The 13334-nt window shown below is 45.6% G+C and overlaps 1 protein-coding gene and 1 long non-coding RNA gene across 2 annotated transcripts; one reads left to right on the plus strand and one right to left on the minus strand.

The window, feature by feature from the left end:
• Positions 1–495: 495 nt before the first annotated feature.
• LOC141026369 (protein FAR1-RELATED SEQUENCE 5-like) lies at positions 496–3826 on the plus strand. Its single transcript, XM_073502795.1, has 3 exons — positions 496–939; positions 1236–3403; positions 3481–3826. The coding sequence occupies exon 2, from the start codon at positions 1242–1244 to the stop codon at positions 2244–2246; it is 1005 nt and encodes a 334-aa protein (XP_073358896.1). The 5' UTR covers positions 496–939; positions 1236–1241; the 3' UTR covers positions 2247–3403; positions 3481–3826.
• An 8540-nt stretch (positions 3827–12366) lies between these two features.
• On the minus strand, positions 12367–13309 carry LOC141027684 (uncharacterized). The gene is made up of 2 exons (XR_012189388.1): positions 13089–13309; positions 12367–12950 (listed from the first exon to the last, which is right to left on the minus strand). It is a non-coding gene; the product is annotated as an uncharacterized lncRNA (long non-coding RNA).
• Between the last annotated feature and the right edge of the window lie 25 nt (positions 13310–13334).

Raw genomic sequence — 13334 nt, forward strand, 5'->3', positions numbered from 1 at the left:
GATTTTTTGACTAAATTTATGGGTCGTGTATTTCAGGGCAGAAGGTGTATTGACTATTGAGCCACCAAAGAGTAATGCACAATTTGACATTCGCAGTGTAGGAAGAGCTGGGTGCCTGGGTCTGTCTCAGCTAGCTTCACATTGTGGCATATAGAGACCACCACCATTTAGTAGCAGCATACGGTGTGGTGTAGTCCATTTCATCTTCCACATCTTCAGCTGAAATCCACAAACAGAGTATGCATCAGTTTACTTTGTCAGGAAATGTATTATGTGCTTTCAAGCTCAAACAGCATCACATGTTTGTAGGCATACACAGAACATGTTTGACACGCTGCAGAGGCGCTTGGACTGTGAGCCACCACGAACTAGCTCTCTCCTGGATCACAAAAAGATCCAGGGACTCCCGACTACACTCCACTACTATTGTCCTTGGCGGCACATGATGTACTTCAGGTAGACGCGCTCCATGCTCAAATCTCACCTTATTTTTTTGAGCTCCTTTACGGTGATTGGGGCAGTACTTGGAGTACTTTCGAGTACTTACCCCTCCGATTTTTATTAGCCGTACGATCTGGTGGGGGATTAAGAATGAATTAACTTAATTAGCTTAATCAGAGAAGGGCATAATGGTTCAGGGTAAAAAAAATTCAACCGATCACGTCCACGACCAGAACCACGTCTAGATCTAGTAGCTCGGTCAAGTCCTCCTTCTCGTCCTCTTCCTTCTGTCCGACGAGCCCGGCGAGAGGAACCAATTCACCGTCGTCGGCGTCGTTCTCGTCCTCCTCCTGGTCCCCTTCACTATAAAAGACGTGGTCGGCGGCAGGAAGAAGAATAAGGCGTGACATCTGCGGCGGCAGTGTCGGCGGCGACGGCGGCGGCGGTATAGGAGAAAGCCCCGCGCTGATCCCATCGCTTCCGGACTTGCATCTTAAGGTATGAATCGTCCGAATCTCAACTTACTTTGATTCGTAGCCTGCACTTCCTACTTAGATTTGTTTAGTCATCATCGATTTAGGTTTCCCTAGTGCATGCAATTCAATTTAGAATTTTTCATCATCCATGGTCACTTCACTAGTTTACGGGGGACCCAGTTTATGGACGTTTATGATCGCTTGCCATAACATGTACAAGGAGCAAAGTTTAAAATTCCACGCAAGCTTTCGTACTGGGTTTTGCATGCATTTATGTCTGTCCTTTCAGATTTTTTATTCGTCCGAATTGTGATGCAGGAAGACATGGCGGACGTAAGTCATGAGTCAATGATGGAGTACTATCATATTTCCAACAAGATGTTTAATAGTGAGGATGAAGGTTATACATTCTATAACAAATATGGTCTTGAGAAAGGTTTTAGTGTCCGGAGAAGCTATGTCGAGTGGGATGGATCCAACTGCCATATAATTTTAAGGAAATTTGTGTGTAGTCGTGAAGGGGTTCGTGAAGAGAAGCACATGAAGAGGAAGATGGAAGATAGAAAGAGGAGGCCACGGAGTATAACTCGTGTAGGGTGTAAAGCTAAATTGGTGATTGCAAGACAGGAGGAAACAAGTCAGTGGTTTGTCAAGGATTTCATCGATGAACACAACCATCCTCTAGCCCCACGGGATCTGTCGTGTCTTTTGCGTTCACACAGAAGAATTAGCGATGAGCAGAAAGCGGACATTGCAGACATGGAAAAATCTGGGATCAGAAAACACCATATTATGGATATTATGTGCATGCAGTACGGTGGATATGATGAGGTTGGATGCATTATGAGGGACATTTACAATTTCTGCCATGCTAACAAGAAGGAAACAATTTCTTCCGGGGATGCTCAAACGGTGATCAATCACATGGTGGCGAGGCAAGAGCAAGATTCAGATTTTTTCTTCAGGTACTTGCTTGATGAAGCTGGCCATCTGAAGGGACTGTTCTGGTGTGATAGTCAATCCCGACTTGACTACGAGGCTTTCGGAGACGTTATTATTTTTGATAGCACATACAGAACCAATAAGTACAATCTGCCATTTGTGCCGTTTGTCGGGTTGAATCACCACCGCAATACCGTTATTTTTGCATGTGGTATCATTTCACATGAAACAAGCCAGGCATACGAGTGGATGTTACGGACCTTTTCTGATGCTATGGGACAGAAGCATCCTATATCTGTGATCACGGATGGGGACCTTGCAATGCAGAGAGCAATCAGGGTGGTGTGGCCTGACTCAAACCATAGGCTCTGTATATGGCACATTTAGCAGAACATTGTACGCCATCTGCATGATGACACGGTAAAGGAGGAATTCCGATCTTTCATATATGATACATCTTCCATTGAAGAGCATGAGAGAAAATGGTTACACTTCTTACAACGGAATAAAGTAACAAGTGAGGACTCCTGGCTGCATCAGATGTATAAGATGAGAAAACTGTGGTGTGCTCCATATCTTGAGGGCCGTTGTTTCCTAGGATTGAGCAGCAATCAGCGGAGTGAGAGTTTAAACTCGGTGCTACATACGCATCTTGAGGCTAAGATGACGTTGTTTCAAATGCTAGAGCACTATGAGCGTTGCCTTGCGTCGTGACGCTTGAACGAGGCTCTCCAAGACGTCGAGGCCTTACAGTCCGTTCCATTCACAGAGGAAAATGCTTCAGTTCTTGAGAAACATGCCGCGAAAGTTTTCACTCCTGCTGTGTTTAAGTTGGTCTTATGGAGCATAGATGCTGTCATAAAATGTGAGATCAGAGAGGTACTTGATGCAGCAGAGGTTACCACATACGTTGTGTCTAAGAAGGAAAGAATGGATAAAAAGATTTAAGTGCGCACGGAGACGAAGGAAGGTATGCTTCGCAGTATTAGTTGTTCTTGCTGCAAATTGGAATGCGCAGGCACACCATGTTCCCACATATTTTACATATTGGGAATTTTATAAGAAGAAACACTATCCAGGTGTTGTGTTCTCACTAGGTGGACAATGAGTGCAAAATGTGCATTCACACCGACCAGAAAGAGCGAGATGTATGCATACTCTGCAGCCCTAAGGTACCGTAAGCTAAGGAATTTTAGTCACGCAGCATGTTTCAAGGCATGCCACTCTGATGAGGCGTTTCAGCATCTAAAAAGGGTTTTGGAAGGACAAGATGTTTGCAAGGGATCAACAAGTGAACAAGCTGATAGCAAGGGATCAACTAATGCTCAGGGTAACAGCATTAGGTTTGGCCCGTTGATGCCACAATCGGCTAACCTTGATGGTGAAGGTTTCGAAAAGGTTCTGGATCCCGTGCATGTGCCAGGCCGAGGTGCTCCGAAGAAAAGGCTACAGGCAAAGATGAAGAAACCAGAACAAAGGGTAGATGTAGCTATTGTCATGAGGCAGATGGTCACAATCGACGTACGTGCGCCAAATTGATAGAGGTACCTAATATGCCGTAATTTAATGTTTTAATTTGTCCAAATATATTCCATGGCATTAATAATATCCTTATGTGCAGGATCTCAAAGAAAAAATATGATAGCTACAACATTGTGCGCACGGTCGGACAACAAGTACGTCGACGATCAACCTGATGTTGGCGTGTGCATTGTCGTCTATGTCTAGTATCGTGTGACCTTTTCTCTAAAATACTTCATTCTGTCAGTTAGTGACTTCCTCATAATGTATGACTCAGCTATTTGGTTGTCCACTCCCTTGTAACAGTATTAGTTTGGGATATTTTTTTGCATTTTATATGTGAGTTCTTCAAGTGCAACCTCAAGAATCATGGTTTCTTCGTGGCCAGCATGTAGCTTCTTTATGTTGCACGATAAAATTTGGAAATAGATGTAATGGAGGAATTATATTTCGCTCCTGAAAACAAAATAAAAGCCTGATAAATCCAAAAAATACATTAGCCATCCATGCTCTCCAATTGAAGAATATACATGATGAATACAGATGATAAATCATACTCATCCTACATATCCTCCACGTAGAGTGCAAGGAAAACTGCTTCCGACTTCTTATCATAGTGTGTTTGTATCTGCATGTACAACTCACCATGCTACAGGGGAGCCAGGCGAACAAAACAGTGAAAACGGCGAAGAAACTGGTGAAGAAATTGTTCCGGGCGAGTTATATCGCGTGTGCCGCGGCGTGGGGAACATACCCTCCTCGGGATTTCCATCGCAGAGGCCCAGGCAATCGTCTCCGGGATCAGCGCCAGGTGACAGCTGCGGATCCGTGGCAGATCGACCAGACGCGCCAGCTGCGATCGGCTGCACGCGCGCCTCCGACCTGCCGCTCGACACGCGGCCACCTCGGATCGGGCGAGGCGCGCCCTCCGGCCCGCACCAATCACCGGCGGCCACGCGGCAACCATATAATGGTCAGGGACGCATGCGCTTTGCGGTCCAGCCCGTGTGCTACTAGCGGCGCCCCGCCGTTCGCCAGGCGGACGTGGAGACAGCCCCTGACTCCAGTGGGCCTGCAGCATCATGGGCTCATGATGAGCCTGCGAGCCGCCCTGGATCTTCTGCCGCTCCACTCTCACCAGCGCCTCGGCCCGCTGCCACAGAAGATCAGGACCGCCCGGAACCGGCTGCTGCAGGCTAATATGCCTCGGATTCCGTCGCTGTCCTGTCTCCAGAAAGGGCTATGGGATCTTGTGCGGCCACGAACTCTCCTGCACATCAATGGTCCCTCCGGAATGCGGTGATTTTTTCGACCACCTCCAAATTACCTCAATTTTGGCACACATGATCTCTTGCACAAACAAAACTAGGTTTCCAAGGTTTTATATTTTTTTTGAATTTATGCCGCCCTCTAGACTGACTGATCAAAACATCGGTGTATACCTCAAGGGGGCATTGTAATTTTTTTCCAAATTTTCTTTCATGGACATGTTTGGCACATGTGGGTCACCGTGTCATAGAGAAATTGGGTGATTTGGAGGTCGTGGAAAAAATCGCCTTTGTTCAAAAAATGGCTTAAGTTAGACCAAATGGTCCCTCCGGAATGCGGTGATTTTTTCGACCACCTCCAAATCACCTCAATTTTGGCACACATGATCTATTGCACAAACAAAGCTAGGTTTCCAAGGTTTTGTCTTTTTTTGAATTTTTTTGAATTTATACCGCCCTCTAGACTGACTGATCAAAACATCGGTCTATAACTCAAGGGGGCATTGTAAAATATTTTTTTACCAAATTTTGTTTCATGGACATGTTTGGCACATGTGGGTCACCGTGTCATAGAGAAATTGGGTGATTTGGAGGTGGTGGAAAAAACCACCTTTGTTCAAAAAATGGCTTAAGTTACCAAATGGTCCCTCCGAAATGCGGTGATTTTTTCGACCACCTCCAAATCACCTCAATTTTGGCACACATGATCTCTTGCACAAACAAAGCTAGGTTTCCAAGGTTTTATATTCTTTTGAATTTATACTGCCCTCTAAACTGACTGATCAAAACATCGGTCTATACCTCAAGGGGGCACTGTAAAATATATTTTTTTCCAAATTTTCTTTCATGGACATGTTTGGCACATGTGGGTCACCGTGTCATAGAGAAATTTGGTGATTTGGAGGTGGTGGAAAAAATCACCTTTGTTTAAAAAATGGCTTAAGTTACCAAATGGTCCCTCCGGAATGCGGTGATTTTTTCGACCACCTCCAAATCAGCTCAATTTTGGCACACATGATCTCTTGCACAAACAAAGCTAGGTTTCCAAGGTTTTATAATTTTTCTAAATTTTTTTGAATTTATACTGCCCTCTAGACTGACTGATCAAAACATCGGTCTATACCTCAAGGGGCCATTGTAAAATATATTTTTTCCAAATTTTCTTTCATTGAAATGTTTGGCACCTGTGGGTCACCGTGTAAAAGAAAATTTGGGTGATTTGGAGGTGGTGGAAAAAATCACCTTTGTTCAAAAAATGGCTTAAGTTAGACCAAATGGTCCCTCCGGAATGCGGTGATTTTTTCGACCACCTCCAAATCACATCAATTTTGGCACACATGATCTATTGCACAAACAAAGCTAGGTTTCCAAGGTTTCGTATTTTTTTGATTTCATACTGCCCTCTAGACTGACTGATCAAAACATCGGTCTATAACTCAAGGGGGCATTGTAAAATATATTTTTACCAAATTTTCTTTCATGGACATGTTTGGCACATGTGGGTCACCGTGTCATAGAGAAATTGGGTGATTTGGAGGTGGTGGAAAAAACCACCTTTGTTCAAAAAATGGCTTAAGTTAGACCAAATGGTCCCTCCGGAATGCGGTGATTTTTTCGACCACCTCCAAATCACCTCAATTTTGGCACACATGATCTTTTGCACAAACAAAGCTAGGTTTCCAAGGTTTTATATTTTTTTGAATTTATACTGCTCTCTAGACTGACTGATCAAAACATCGGTCTATACCTCAAGGGGGCATTGTAAAATATATTTTTTTCCAAATTTTCTTTCATGGACATGTTTAGCACATGCATGTGGGTCACCGCGTCATAGAGAAATTGAGTGATTTGGAGGTGGTGAAAAAAACCACCTTTGTTCAAAAAATGGCTTAAGCTAGACCAAATGGTCCCTCTGGAATGCGGTGATTTTTTTGACCACCTCCAAATCACCCAAATTTTGGCACACATGATCTCTTGCACAAACAAAGCTAGGTTACCAAGGTTTTAGATTTTTTTGAATTTTTTTGAATTTATACCGCCCTCTAGACTGACTGATCATAACATCGGTCCATACCTCAAGGGGGCATTGTAATATATATTTTTCCCAAATTTTCTTTCATAGACATATTTGGCACATGTGGGTCACCGTGTCATAGAAAATTTGGGTGATTTGGAGGTGGTGGAAAAAAATCACCTTTGTTCAAAAAATGGCTTAAGTTAGACCAAATGGTCCCTCCGAAATGCGGTGATTTTTTCAACCACCTCCAAATCACCCAAATTTTGGCACACATGATCTCTTGCACAAAACAAAGCTAGGTAAGTCAGTGAGCATGTGTTAAATTTTGTTGACTAATTTCAATATGAATGCAAAAAGAATGCACACCTATGATACCAGAGGCAGGAGTTTTCATACACCACGGCCTGTATATGACTAGGAATCCAACAGTTTATGGGCCAGGATACAGGCCCGGGGTGCAGACTACTGTTCTGCTGGTGGGGCCAACTGGGCAAAGAGCATGAAACATTAGGCAAAGTACTGCCTGCATATGAGAGGAGCTTGAGTGGGGAGGCACAGCCGGGTATATAAGCTGGTGCGTCTCCCTCTCGCTCGGCGAGGTGGGACTAAACTCCCACCAGCGTCTGCTTTGCTCTGGTGCGCCCACGCGATGGGCCAGATTAGATGGGCTTTCATAGGCCAGCCTATCCCGCGTGCTGGACCACGCGTGGGTCTAGATGTCTAGGCTGGCCCATGCTTTTCCTTTTGTTTATTTTTTTCCTTTTCCTTTTGTTTACATAAAAATTACCCGACCACTCAAAAAATAACATGTTACATCTTATTTCAAATTCTTTTTTTTGCGATATTTGGTTTGCATTTTCTATAAATCCTAAAAAATGCATCAATCATCCTTGCTCTCCGATTGAAGAATATATAGGATGAATACAGATGATTAATCATACTCATTCTACATATCCTCCACGTAGAGTGCAAGGAAGACCAACTCTTGTGATAATCAAATAGATGAAGGTATTTAAGCCGGTGCAGCACTTGCTCGGGGGCGAGGTGGGACTAAAAATATTAAGACGTGATCCTAAATTTGGCACACAAAATTTGGCACACATGATCTCTTGCACAAACAAAGCTAGGTTTCCAAGGTTTTATATTTTTTTGAATTTATACTGCTTAAAATACTTGCCGGACATGATGTAAATGGACCCAAAAAATTTCCACTTCTTTGTATCAACATGAGAAGGAAGCATGAATAGTTTGGTAAGGTTGTTGGCATTTGTATGGATTTTCTAATACGATTAAATGCTTAGAATACTTCTCGGAGGTGACGCGAGAAGCGCACGTTGTCGATCCTTCACCGGCGGCCGTTCCGGTAGGAGGTAAGGGTCCGTGTGGAAGGACGGGTTTTTCTCGACTTGCTTCAAATGGACCTGTATTCTTTCTTCACCCTTGTACCAACATGAGAAGCATCCATGACTAGTTCCATTGATTTTCGATGTTTTTATTCATTTTCTAGGGTTATCACGACGATAAAACCCTAAAATGTTTCCCACCAGCGGCACCCTTCCCTCCGATCACTCTGACCAGCATGTACTTAACTTAGCATCAAGGCCATGAAAACAGGAATCAGAACCGTATTAGATTTTGATCCCACACATACAAAACAGATAACACACAGACTGCAGGTACTACGATTATCAGATTGAACTTGTAATGCATAACAACTTCTGGTATTCAAATACATCACATGAAATAGTGAGACAACTAGAAATGCAAAAAAGCATGTGATGTTGAGGTTGAGCAAGGGACTTTTCTTGTGAGGCGCAGCATCTTCAGCAACCTATCCATGATTCCACTTGTAGCATATAAGTAACTGAAAGTTTCAGATTGAATACAGTTGGTATTGGAAAAATGGCAGTACGGTAATTTGAAGATGCCAAGGAAATCTGTCACAACAACTGTAGGAGGATACGAATTTGAATACAAAGTTCATAAAAGTCAATGTTGAATTAATAAGACCTTTGCAAGATGCAAAATCACTGCTGTGATGAGAGTAAACAGCATGTAGGCCATAGCACGTGCAAGAAGCACTTACAAGAAGTGAAGCAAAAGGTTGTACAGCAGGGCAACATGAGTAAGCCAACATCCCTACAAAAATTATTTCACTGCTTATGTCTATTTTTTTTGCTGAATCATTAGGAAGCCCTAAATATTTGGATGCAAGATCACCGACATGGCATTACTGAAATATTTCAGTGTCTACATCTCTCTACTGAAAGTGCATTACTGAAATATTTCAGTGGCTACGTGTGTGTGTACTGAAACAGCACCACTGAAATATTTCAGTTGCTACATGCGTGTACTGAAACAGCACCACTGAAATATTTCATTTCGTACGTGCGTGTACTGAAAGTGAACCACTGAAATATTTTAGTGGGTACGTGCGTGTACTGAAAGTGCACCACCGAAATATTTCAGAGGCTACGTGCTTGTACTGAAACAGCACCACCGAAATATTCCAGTGGCTACGCGCGTGTACTGAAACGGCTACACCGAAATATTTCTGGGGTTGCGTGCGTGTACTGAAACTGCAGTACTGAAATATTCAGTGTCTACCCGTGTGTACTGAAATTGCATTGCACTACTGAAATTTTTCAGTGTGTACCCGTGTGTACTGCAATTGCACTACTCAAATATTTCAGTGTGAACCTGTCAGTACTGAAATATTTCAATGCCTACAACTATCTACTAAACTTGCAGTATTGAAATATTTCAGTGTCAACCCAGAGTCTATCACTCTAAACTGTGTACTGAACTTTTCTGGAGGCACTTCTTGTAGCCAAAATATTGCAAGTTCAATTTACACAGATTGCATCACGTAATTTGAACACAACTCTTGAGGTGACAGACAAAATTTCCTATCATGGATACCACTCCAGCACATCAAAACGTAGCAAGTAAACATAGCAATGCTATATGCCTAGACTCATTACAGCCTCGTCGATCAAACTAAGCTACCATCCAGAGGCTACGGATTCAAGTACACAGGTAGCAAGAACATATTGCAGAGAATCAAATTAAGCAAGTGACAAGTAATGATGAATGAAATTCAGCAATCTTACCCTAAACATAGCTACGGCCGCCGTTCAGACGAGGAGAGCGGCGAGGGAAGCGTGGAGAACGGCGGGGAAGCGACGTCGCGACCACTGTCCTCCTCCTCTTGCGCTTCGGAGTCATCTCCGACTCGGTTGGAGGCTCCACAATCTGCAACGGCACCTCGTGCACCGTGGGTTCCTGATCCAGTGGATGCTCTACCCTGGATCTGAACGCCCACCACCTACGCCCGGTCCACGGGCTGGATGAATCGGCCTGCTCCATCGCCCAGAGGAGGATCTCGACCTTATGCATCGGTTGTGCGGGTGGGGGGGAAAGCTTTGCCCTCTCCCTCCTCGTCATTTGCTTCAAAGTGGCCATTGCCGTCCAGTTCATCTGCAATATGTTGTGAAACCAAGAACGGATCTCCGTCAACCTGTCCATCTTGACCTGGTCGCCGCCGGCGATCACCATGAAGTCGGCGTTCTCGCCGTCGGCGATCTCCACGAAGTCGGCGTTCTCGCCGCCGCCGATGTGCTCGATCTGCTGCTCCATCGAGGATCTTGCGTGGATGGAAGAGGGGGGTGGATGTGGAAGATGAGAAGAGCAAAGTTGCGGCCGCGAGAAGGAGGAGAAGGCTAGGAGATGGCCGCGGTTGCAATGGTGATGGAAGAGGGGAAGGAGCACGGCGGCGGCTTTGCATTGAACGAGAGGGGTGGCGTTTTTGCACTGGAGGAGAGGGGCGGCGGTTTTGCATTGGACGAGAGGGCCCCACCTTGTCATATATTTCCTAGGACTAAAATGCCCCTAGACTAATAGTACTTTCGAGTACTTTCATCCGCGTACTTTCGAGTACTACGTATGTATGCGCCGTTAGATCAAGACAAACGAACGGCTCCAAAAAATGCCAACTACTGTAAAAGTTGTATATTTTTTAGAAAAGGAGGATGACCCCCGGCCTCTGCATCTAGGCGATGCATACGGCCACTTTATTAATTATTCTCATAAGACCTTACAAAGTAATACCACAGTAGGACTAAAGCCGCCGTCTAAGCAACAAACTGTCGCTACACTTATCCAGTTGATGAAGGGGCGCAGATAGCCTGGGCCTAATACCAAACAGACATCGTAACCAAACCTAATATCTAAGACCTGAGGACCCATCCAGGACGCCTGCCGGGCATGGGTCTCGCCGGTCCGGCGTGCTCATAGAGGCCGGCGCCGCCAACTGCCACCGCTCCATCTTCAGAACTGTACTGATGCATCAACCTTGCTCGGTCCAGCTATCGCCGACGCCACCACGGCGCCCAACGGCACCTCCTCCCTGCGCGCAAACAATTGTACACGTCGCGGTCGCCACTGATACACCTCAGCGCCATGCTGCCAAGTACCACCAGCCGACACAACTTGAAGCCCTTGGAGGATCTGTCGTGCGTAGCACCTGCCGACCAGGCATGACCAAGTTTAGCACCTGTCGGTCAGGCATGACTTGACATCTCCACCGAAGCTCCGTGCAAGACGAAGCTGCTCCACCTCCTGCCTCTGACTTCCAGCCCTGCTCCACAAAACGACGCTCCCAAGAGAGAAACGACACCGCAGTGCCGCCATCATCCGGTCTGGAACACCAGATCCTAGGGTTTCCCCCGGAGCAATACGAGTGGGTCGACGGTAGTCACATGACGATGCCTTCATCAAGGTAACGATGTGGAACGCCGCCATCGCCCGCCGTCGGCTCGGTTTTCACCGGCAACTACGTCTCCCCGACTCGCAGCTGGTGCCAGATGACGGATCCCGAGATCCGAACACCCAGCCTCAGGCCGACCACCTCTGACGGAAGAGATGACCACCACCGCCGGCTGCACCGGTCAGAACAGATCTGATCGGAGGTGCCGCCGACGAGACCACCAGGCCCTCCACGCTGCCGTCGCCGATCTGAAGGCAGCCTGCACGCCACCGCAGCCAAGCCGGCCGCCGCCGACCGAAGGGCCATCCACAACGCCCACCGCGCCAAGCCGTCGCCGTCCGAGGACGGGCCGGCCTGCCGCCGCCTGCCGCCACACCGCGCCGCAGATCCCAGATCAGTCGCACCACCACGCCTTGGGGTCCGCCCCACCCCGGAGACGCGCGAGAGAGGAGATCCCCCGCGACCGCCGTCGGCCCCCGGGCTTAGCCCGGCGGCGGCTAGGTTTCTGGCCGCCCGAGTCGCCCTAGGGGGAGGACGACGCGGGGTCCGCTCAAATCTCACCTAGCAAGCAGTGTCGCTCCAGTGTCTCCTAGGTATCAACATTTCTGACGTTTTAAAACTCATGGTACCATGTGGACACTGAACACTGAAGGAGGTTTTCTTTAACAAACAAACAGTATGTTCTTTCTCTGCTACGAAATGGATCATAGGAAATAAAAGCAAGCTGAGCGATATTCGACCAAAGAAACCGCCGGGGGACGTTTTCCCTGACAAACTAAAGTTTTTAAAGCTAATACAATGAAAATCGCAGTTTTTGTTTTTGCGAGGAATACATGAGTATATATAGCAGAATGAACCTTTTCAAAAAATATATAGTAGAATGAAAATCAGAGTTAACAGTGTATATATAGCAGGCATATTTGGCGGAGAATGGATAACAACAGATGCAATAATTTATGGCTGTGTTCATTGCTTGATGCAAAGGCCGAGTGTAATCCTCCTTTTAGGGGAAAAAAACTGATGCAGTCATCATTCTCTGTTTACAAACAAGCACATAGTACATAGTTGCAGCAACAAGTGGAGGGTAATGAACCATCTCTACAAAAAAACAGAGTACTAGAAAACAGAGCAAGTCTGTATTCAAAATTGCAGGTGTTCTCATCAGGTTGATCAGCCACTCCATTCCATGGTGTTCCCCAAGAACCGATTTTTCATCTGGGCCGACAATTTTAACTTGTAAACTCCTTCTGAGATCTCAAAATGGTGTACTTGCCTCTGCCACATTGAAGCCCCAAGATCAATGCATTCATCTTCCATTAACAGCGGCAAAATGTCAGGATCCCTCCTGCTTCACCTTGCACCATATCAGAGGCCGGCAGCCAGCAGGGATGTTTCGAGAGCTGAAGTGATGGCCAATTGCGGCATAGCAGTACGTATATGCAGCTTAAATGCTTAATTAGTACGTAGCAGCATCTCGTGCGGTGTAGTCCTTTGCATTTTCAACCTCATCTCCCCAGCTGAGATCAAATACACGGCATCAATTAGTACATATCATTAGCAAATGCATGTTTGCAAACTGAAAATGATACCAGAAACCATAAGTATATGGAAAATCCAACATGAAAACATGAAAAAGGGGATGTAGATGAACTGACCAGTTATCAGGGTTATCACAGTCCATACTTCAGAAAATTTTCATCAGTTGCATCACGCTCAAATCTAATCTGTCAGAGTTGCTCCAGCTCCTCCCAAATATCTAGATTCCTGACATTATGAAATGCTACACATTATGAACACCAATTTCTGCCTTGCTCCTAAAGAAGGAGTAGAAGGTCAGCAGACTGTAATCCTTTCATTGAGTAGCTTACTCTTTGGCCTAAAAAACAAAAAACAAAGAAGGA

This window comes from Aegilops tauschii, chromosome 7, assembly GCF_002575655.3.
Source record: "Aegilops tauschii subsp. strangulata cultivar AL8/78 chromosome 7, Aet v6.0, whole genome shotgun sequence".
NCBI classification, from domain to species: Eukaryota; Viridiplantae; Streptophyta; class Magnoliopsida; order Poales; family Poaceae; genus Aegilops; species Aegilops tauschii.

Bases quoted from the DNA above. Each gene is read 5' to 3' on its own strand.
- LOC141026369 (XM_073502795.1), top strand. From the start codon at position 1,242: ATGGCGGACGTAAGTCATGAGTCAATGATGGAGTACTATCATATTTCC.